At 43.5% G+C, this 9,932-nt stretch overlaps 1 protein-coding gene across 1 annotated transcript in view; it reads right to left on the reverse strand.

Moving 5' to 3' along the window:
* Nucleotides 1-1,995: 1,995 nt before the first annotated feature.
* Nucleotides 1,996-9,932, reverse strand: part of LOC310870026 (cGMP-dependent protein kinase 1-like) — a gene marked incomplete at both ends in the record, with an annotated part of 20,699 nt that continues 12,762 nt past the window's right edge. The window contains 4 exons of the mRNA XM_083781040.1: nucleotides 1,996-2,090; nucleotides 7,389-7,459; nucleotides 8,783-8,845; nucleotides 9,174-9,296. Of these exons, the coding sequence (XP_083637166.1) occupies nucleotides 1,996-2,090; nucleotides 7,389-7,459; nucleotides 8,783-8,845; nucleotides 9,174-9,296 (352 nt within the window). The remainder of the gene's footprint in view (nucleotides 2,091-7,388; nucleotides 7,460-8,782; nucleotides 8,846-9,173; nucleotides 9,297-9,932) is intronic.

The raw sequence follows: 9,932 nt of genomic DNA on the forward strand, positions 1-9,932 counted from the left end.
TGCACTGCACTCTTGTTGTCTCCACCAGGCCCGAAGGCATGGGGAGACAGTGTTTTACACTCCGTCCGTGTGTCCGTCCGTCCGTCCGTTAACAGCTAATCTCCGGCACCGTTAACCCGGTCGATGGCAAACTTTGCATACACACTCCCTAGATGCCAACGATGAACCTCTGCCCCAAATATTCCAGAACAGCCTGTTATAGCGCCACCAGGAGGCCAAACTTTGTAAAACACATTTTTTATATTACTCCTCCAGATATTGTCCAAAAATCCCGCAAATCATTACACAGTATCTCTATAGTCATGTGCTCAAGACGGATCGTCCGATATTTCATATTCCATCCTAATTGGCTAACATTCAAACATTGGCTTTCAAAGTTTGCAGGATTGGCCCATTTGGACAAAAAGCCTCAAATCATGAATGCAGCATGCAATTAATGTGAAATCTTTCGCACACTTTCCTACTAGGTTGAGGAATATATCCCACCCTTTTCACATTGGCCTGTTATAGCGCCACCAACAGGTGGATTTTTGCAAAACACATTTTTGTAACAAAATGCCTCAAATCATCCAATTGCCCGAGGGGCACTTTTTCTAGTTTTACATGCATTGCATTATTACTATTATATTTACAGTTCAATACAAGTGAATTGTCTTTTGTACCCACATGCAACCACCTGCATGTCCATGTGTGGAGACATTGACATTCACACCAGAATGCTTTACTGCGATTAAAACGAATCCTGCTGCGCATTGTCAGAAAGTGCGCTTCGTTTGGCAGGTGTGAAGGCTCATTCGAATCCTAATGCGCATCAAAGAACCGCATTCTACTCCAGCCAAAAACAGGGGGTTTCGCTTCGCTTCCAATCGCACTTGATTACGATTCGGTGCAGGTGGGAGGAAATGAAGCAAACTATGTGGCGGATAAGGAGCTAAACACAGTTGGAGACGGAGAAGGGCTATTCATTTTACACAGTACAAAGATGTCCCGTTAGGTTACCATGTGACGTGGTCAAATAAGGAGACCGAAGCCCTCATCGAAATATGAGGACAAGTACATTAATCTATTGCTTATGGAAAGGAAACACTGCAGTGTACAGAATATTCTGTCTGTCTGTCGTGCGTAAACATGGAGGGCTGTCACTGTGTGCAGGTGGATACATTCTTCATCTTGTTTAAATATAAATACTTCAAAATGAAAACACATGTTTAGCTCAGCATGATTTATGAACTGTAGGCTATAGCTAACATGGCATATGCATAATAATTGTCTTTCTCGCCCGCCTAGTGGCGAAAAAGAAAACTTCTGGGAACTAGATTAGGCTATATATATGGGACTCTGGGAGTAGCTATTGTAAACTTCGGATAATTTTGCGCTCCCGTCTCCGCTGTGCCTCGTTCATGTGGCCAAAAGAACAGTGGCTGGTGCTCGCACACACACATTGATAAAATTCCCTGCTTTGTGTCCTTGCTGCGCTTGACACAGCCAGTGTGAAGGCAAATTAAATATGCAAGAATCGCAACTTCTCCGCCCATTCGCATCAAGTCTACCGAAGTAGTGACCTTAAACTCAAATTAAACATGACCATTCTATCACATCCCGAGAGTGAGACACCAGTTAAGTAGGAATTCTAGTGAGTGATCAGGTTCATTTCATTCTACTGAGTGTATGTGCTCAGGTTCATTTCATTCTACTGAGTCTTCATTTCAAATCATTGAAATTCATGGCCCATCAGGAGGGCCATGAATAATACATTTTAGACACAATGGTCCCCCTGGTCTGGGCCAGACTTTGGACATATGGACTTATAAGCGAGATCAATGTGTCAATACAAAGATAATATATACAGACATACAGTTAAAGGACTATACTAATACCAGACGGACACGGTAGCACTAGCATTATCACAATTATAGTTTCCTTATGCAGTCAATTACACAGCTGATCAAAACAGCACTGTTTTATTACTGGGGGGGGGGGGGGGGGTGATTGTGGTCAGAATTCCATGTCCCATCCAGACTCCTCGTCGGGCGGGGGCTCGTCTGTGTCCACGGGGAAACAGTCAAAGTTACTGTTGTCTAGAGGTCCTTCTACCTGTGTGGAAACAACACATTAAAGTTACACTGTTGACTGTTGTCTAGAGGTCACTATACCTGATGAAAACAACACAGTATAAAGTTACAGTAAAAAGTTACTGTTGTCCAGAGACCCTTCTACCTTATACTGTTGTCCAGTAGTCTTTCTACTGGCTTTTCTACTGACCAACATGGTCTGCTAAACACACCAAAGTGGGGTGAAATTACATTCACTCCACTTCGTCAGAGACGGTGGCGGCTTGTATGGGACAACCGAGGCTTGAAAGAAAAAAGAAAAACAAAACACAGCAATAAATAGCATAAGTAGCGATATGCTTATGGACTCCGCCCTATGCTATAAGGGCTGCTGGTGGAACTAGATGACAGGGATATAGGCCTCATGCAAATAGACCTGACCATTAATTTGGGATCAATATACTTTAAGTAGGAAAAAAAGGCTAGATGTTATTTTAAACCTGTCCTTTCTTCTTCTTCTTCATCTTCTTCTTCTTGAGTCACTGACACTGAGGCTCAGTGTCTTTTCGTCATGGCTGCCAGTTCCCACCTGATGTCGTGAGGGAGTTCCGACCGCTCCAGACCGCACTGAATAACCGCCAGCTTGCACAACGTCTTCAGACTAGGACTCAAGTCCAAGATGTACAGGTCGTCGTCAAAGATGACAACGAGCTCTCCCGCCGTGCAGCAGCAGCACCAGAAGTTCTGCGACGGGCCTTTCCCGCGGGGTTCCACCCTCGCCCAGGACAACGTGTCCGGGCTGAACTTCCACAGATCATTGAAGGTCTCCGCAAAGCTTTCGCCACCGAACAAGTACAGCTCGTCGTTGTAGGCGAAGGCCGGATGGCCCACGCGTCCTTCCGGAAGACGCTGCTCCGTGGAATGCGTGCTCAGCCAGCTCTCCGTCTCCATGTCAAACATGGCGACACTGTAGGGGCTGTCCTCGTTGCCGCGGCCCCCGAACACGAACATCCTCGCCCCGATGAGTGTGGCCGAGTGGTAGTCGGACGCGGATGCTGGAGTGCCCCTGGCGTCCACCAGAGACCAGACCATGGTGGCCGTGTCCAGCTTGTAGACATCATTGGAGTATCCCGTTGAGTCGTTGAAGCCGCCGTAGACGTACATGACCCTGCCCAGCGGGCAGGCCGAGTGGTCGTCCCGCCCCTCCGGGAGGGCACCAAACACCTCGGGCCGAGACCAGTGCTTGCCGTCCACGTCGAAGGCGTACACGGCGTTGCAGTGAGGGTACCCGCCCCACACGTACACCACGTCCTCAATCAGCACGGCTGTGTGGCCCCAGAACACGGAAGGCACCTCCGGTGGGCGCTGCTGTTGTCGCGCTCCCTGCTTTCTCCAGCGCAAGGACACCACGTTGAAGACGTGCACCTCCACCTGGCCCTTGACGGTGCACGAGCCACCGAAGTAGTAGATCTGGTTGCCCACAGCTACGGCCGCATAGTAGTTATGCAGGTTGGGCTCACCTTTCAGGTGCAGCGTCCATCGCAGCATCATCGCCCACTTCAATTAATCCTTTATAAGAGTCACGAGGGCCGGCTCTGCAGAATAATGCCTTCAGAAAACAGCAGTTTTTACACGTTCAAGATGTTTTAAAAAATCACATCCAGTGTGAAGTGAGCGGTGCCTTGGATTACCCCCCCACACACCTCCCCCCTTGTGCTGGATAGAGAGGCACTCCGTGCTTAGACGAACACACTCAATCAAATGCTGGAGCAGATGTACAAGCTTGCAGCGCGGCACTAAGTGACGCGCTGTGTGCTTGTAAATCTGCTATTTACAATAGGAATAGGTCAACGCTAGGAAATTACACAGATGCTTTCCCGGATTTAATGGATTAGGTGGACCAACGTGGATTCTAGATAACGTGGATTCATTTGAAGGAATGAGGATGATTATATCCATTCAAACTTCAATCAATTCAGTTCAAAGATCAGTTCTATCCACGTCAAAATAAGCACAGTTATAATTGGCACGGCGACACAAGCGTCATGCAAAGCTTGGCCAATCCGTGAAGTCTACATTTTGGGATTTGGCCAATTAGCCAAGCCAATGTCTACTTATAGCCCTATAGTTCCGATCCAGACCCCATTCATGTTTCCTTTAGAGATTTCCAATCATGTTTATATCAATTATTTTAAGCATATAGAATCAAGCCATCCAGGGACCATAAAACATTTGATTATGTCTTCCCATATTATGAAACTAACTGTGTTGGTGGCTGTATGTACAGTATGTGGACCGGTCTCCCCATATTAAACTAGAACTGCACTCTGTCGAGTGCCTACTTGCTTGTTGCACACTAGTAAGCGCGCAAGTACTGTCGACCGCTATAAACTGTCACATGTCAGCATCTCTGTGAAAGAAAAACACGAATTACCTTCATGTTCTTCTGTTGAAGAACATGAAGGTAATTCTATTTAATTTATTTCAAATTCATTCTTTCGTTACGTAATTAACAACAATCAATTACGTAATGTTGTAATTAATACGGATGAGTGACGGCTTTCGATGGTGACGTGTATGTCGATCAGTGTCGGGTGGATTAAAGGAAATGCCTCTATATGTATATGTTATTTGTAAGTTGATTAGCGGTATACTGTGGTTACTTTGCATATGCCCCGTTTGATGTATGTGTATCATATGTATATGTACCCGTAGCAGCATATGACGTCAGGGTATAACTGGTACAACTAGCTCTCAATGATGACGTAATAAAGATGTGGATTAAAGGACCAATGCCAGGGTGTAATTGGATTTCGATGGTGACGTAATGACGATATGTTTTAGTGACACCACTGCCATAGCAAGCACAAGTAGTCATTACGCCATATGCTGGCACGGCGCATACACATCAAACGGCGACATACGAAAAGGAAAACTATTATGCGCACTCTGCTTGCGCAAGTACAATACAATCTGTGGTTCTGAACTTTTCAGGTTGTGACCACCCCAAAATAATCATATTTAGACTCCTACTGCCACTTGGCATGTAGGAGTTGATGCAATACATGTTCAATTCCACAGATAAATATTGAAAATAGCATTCTACAAGCTCACAACGCCTCACAAAGCAAGGTGTTGTGAGCTTGTAGATCAGCTATTTTCTTTCTTATATTATTTGACAATTTGGCCAGTGTTTGACCACTTTTTATAGTATAGTTTGTTGATTACTTTTCATGCAGACACTGTATTTTACTGATCTTAAAGTTATTCATGTTGTGAACCACTGAAATAAATGACTCTTGAATCGAGGCCTATCACAGCCATCAGCAAGGGAAGAAATTAAGGGGGGGAGGTCAGGAGTCAGGACTGTGAGCTGGCATGAATTGGCATTAATTAAAGGCCTAACGTGCTTTTTTTCCAACAAGAAGTGATGCTCACCTAAAGAAATCACACCCGTGTGATTTATCATTAACATACATAATGTTCGTGTTTACACTGACTATGACGTAAAATTTTACGTAATTTGACTATGATGATGTAAAATTTACACTATGATGTAAAGTTCTCCATATAATGTTTGTGTAGGACAATGTTTGTGGTCACCCCCTCAAAAATTTACATAATCTAAGTTTTAAAGTGGTAGAGGTTGGGGCTGTGTATAGTTACCTTGCCAAAAACTCATAAAAATCAACAGGAAGTTGAGTGGTGCAACCACTCCATTACACAGCTATGTGTGTCCCTGGGTCTGTCCCTGGGTCCCTGGGTCTGTCTGTCCGAGCACGAAAATAGCTTGGTTGGTTTTCACCATTTCTCAACCGTTTCGGATGCAGGGTGGCTTGCCGGAAACGGCCCGGGCACGTTCCTGGTGGTCTGGATGTTCCGGGGACCCCCCGGGGACCTCCACATCTGTCATTTTTCGACCGTTTCGGATGCGGGGCGTTTCGCCGGAAACGGCCCTGCCCCATGGCCGCATTTCTGGGGGTCTGGATGTTCCAGGGGTGCCGTGTCATTAGTCAGAAGGTTCATTGTTCCGAAATTACTATCCCTATCTCTAACCCTAACCTAAACCTAACCGCAAGCACGGGAGCACGGGAGCAGTGCATGTTCGGACTAACGGGACTTCGGATCTATGGGCAGTTTCCGTTCCGGGGACCCCCCCACACGGTAACTCTGTCATATCTCGACCGTTTCGGATGCGGGGCGGCTCGCACCCTGGCCGCGTTCCTGTGGGTCTGGAACTTCCGCAGACCCCCCGGGGACCCCCACACGGAGTTGCACCACTCACTTCACACGGGTGTGATTTTTATTTAAAAAAACAAACAAAAGTACAAAAGCACTAAAAGTAAAAGAACAGTATGAGTTTTGGTGATGTTATATTATTGTCTGAATCAACTTTCTTTGTGTACTAAAAGAGTGACTTTGAGAGCTGTTTCAGTGTACAATGTAAGTCAATGAGGAGCATATTTAGATTTTTTTGAATTATCAAATTATAATCATTGGAGCAATTATTTTAGATTTCTTGTCCATATTTGGAGTTACATGGCAAGGTAACTACACAACCCAAACCTCTACCAAAGTGTTCTTACCCTTTAACCCATTTTGGGCGGTAACCCCTTTTGGTGTTTTAAACTATTATTTATAACTATTTTATTATCTATTATGTTATAATTTAGCTATTGAAAAATAGCAGATCTACAAGCTCATATATATATTAACTTGTAGGTCTGCTATTTTTTTTAAATCGTTAAAATGTGCCTCAAATCTTTCCGAAAATTGTCAGGATTTAGAAAACTTTTATTTATTTATTTCGATGTCAGGCCTGAATGGGTTAACATAAAGAAATCACACCTGTGTGAAGTGAGGGGCGCTAATATATTAAAGTCTAAATCATGTTGATTAGGTGATGTAATGGTGATGTAAAACAAACGGTGCCAACACAAACATTAAACGTCATTAACAATAAAGAGACAATAATGGCGTAAATGGCACATTATGACGTAAATTTTCCCTTCATTTCCAATGGTGTTTACAAAACACATTAAACCTGTGTATAGGAGGGGCTAGCATCCCTCAATAAAATATAAAAAAAATAGGTGGTGCAGTACAGCGGCTACTGTACTGAGTAGCCTACTCAGTACAGTAGATACAGTACAGTATATGAGTGAAAGGAGAGGCCAGCGTTCCCTGACTTTGATGAGTTGGTACAGTAGGCCTACAGTCAGGACAGTACAGTACAGTACAGTACAGTACAGTACAGTACAGTACAGTACAGTACAGTACAGTACAGTACAGTACAGTACAGTACAGTACAGTGCACAGTTCCAGTAGATATAGTACTTACAGTAGGAGTGAAAGGAGAGTCTAGGGTTCCCTGGCGAAGGCCCTCCCAGTTGAACCCTTCAAACCACCTGCAGCAAAGACACACTGTGTTACCATGACGATATGATCATTATGACATTAAATGTGTTACCATGACGATATGTTCATTATGACATTAAATGTGTTACCATGACGATATGTTCATTATGACATTAAATGTGTTACCATGACGATATGTTCATTATGACATTAAATGTGTTACCATGACGATATGTTCATTATGACATTAAATGTGTTACCATGACGATATGTTCATTATGACATTAAATGTGTCACCATGACGATATGATCATTATGACATTAAATGTGTTACCATGACGATATGTTCATTATGACATTAAATGTGTTACCATGACGATATGATCATTATGACATTAAATGTGTCACCATGACGATATGATCATTATGACATTAAATGTGTTACCATGACGATATGGTCATTATGACATTAAATGTGTTACCATGACGATATGATCATTATGACATTAAATGTGTTACCATGACGATATGTTCATTATGACATTAAATGTGTTACCATGACGATATGTTCATTATGACATTAAATGTGTTACCATGACGATATGTTCATTATGACATTAAATGTGTCACCATGACGATATGATCATTATGACATTAAATGTGTTACCATGACGATATGTTCATTATGACATTAAATGTGTTACCATGACGATATGATCATTATGACATTAAATGTGTCACCATGACGATATGATCATTATGACATTAAATGTGTTACCATGACGATATGTTCATTATGACATTAAATGTGTTACCATGACGATATGATCATTATGACATTAAATGTGTCACCATGACGATATGATCATTATGACATTAAATGTGTTACCATGACGATATGGTCATTATGACATTAAATGTGTTACCATGACGATATGATCATTATGACATTAAATGTGTTACCATGACGATATGATCATTATGACATTAAATGTGTTACCATGACGATATGATCATTATGACATTAAATGTGTTACCATGACGATATGTTCATTATGACATTAAATGTGTTACCATGACGATATGATCATTATGACATTAAATGTGTTACCATGACGATATGATCATTATGACATTAAATGTGTTACCATGACGATATGATCCACTGAGAAACGGACCTTCGCTCTCCACGGTCACGGAAGTATCAGAAATGCCACAACTAATAAAGGTCCATTTGGTTAACAACTCTTCTGCATGATTTAGCTGGGGACCACCTGGAACCCCCTCGAAGATCACTGGTGGTCCCCGGACCACTGGTTGAGGACCATCGCATTAAGTGATTACACTACAGAACATAAATCATGTGATCATACTTGTGTTTCTGGATGTCCTTCGCTCCGTTCTTCTGGTTACCTAACCGCTCTGAGGGGCTGTCCCTGGGAAATGCACACATGTTGTTACGCCACTCAGTAAATACTAAATAATATAGTTACTTTGAAGATTTGGATTATTAATATGAAACATACCATAAAGGAATAGTTGACCCAAAAATGACGCCATGGCATGAGGTCTTGAATTAATGGAGATGTTTTAGTTTTTGTCTCATGCCTAAGTCCTAATTATAAAAAGTTAAATTACCTTTTTCCAGTAACTAGTAATATCATTTTATTTTAGTAATACATTACCGTTTTTGAGAAACTTTTCGAACACTGGACGCTTACCCTACCTTTAGTAAACGACACTTCTCCCAGCACTACTGCTGACCTGCACAGGCGCTTGATGAGGTTGGCAGAGTTCTTGGAGATCTTCTTGGGGAACTCCACCATGTCGATGCCTCTCAGGATGATGTTGTACGTCTTCATGGGATCTGAGCCGGAGAACGGAGGACTGTAGGGTGGAGGATAAGCCATTATGGGTGGAGGATAATAAACCATTATCACATATACTGTAGGGTGGAGGATAAACCATTATATAACACATACTGTAGTGCTACTAGTGCTGTGGTGACTTATTTTTGACACTCCCTATTTCTTATTGAAATCACAGTATCGGACCTGCCACTCAGCATCCCTGTCGGTATCTGACCTGCCACTCAGCATCCCTGTCGCTATCTGACCTGCCACTCAGCATCCCTGTCGCTATCTGACCTGCCACTCAGCATCCCTGTCGGTATCTGACCTGCCACTCAGCATCCCTGTCGCTATCTGACCTGCCACTCAGCATCCCTGTCGCTATCTGACCTGCCACTCAGCATCCCTGTCGCTATCTGACCTGCCACTCAGCATCCCTGTCGCTATCTGACCTGCCACTCAGCATCCCTGTCGCTATCTGACCTGCCACTCAGCATCCCTGTCGCTATCTGACCTGCCACTCAGCATCCCTGTCGCTATCTGACCTGCCACTCAGCAGCTCTGTCGCTATCTGACCTACCACTCAGCATCCCTGTCGCTATCTGACCTGCCACTCAGCAGCTCTGTCGCTATCTGACCTACCACTCAGCAGCTCTGTCTCTATCTGACCTGC

The sequence above is a fragment of the Protomyctophum parallelum genome, assembly GCF_964188405.1.
Source record: "Protomyctophum parallelum genome assembly, chromosome: 14".
NCBI classification, from domain to species: Eukaryota; Metazoa; Chordata; class Actinopteri; order Myctophiformes; family Myctophidae; genus Protomyctophum; species Protomyctophum parallelum.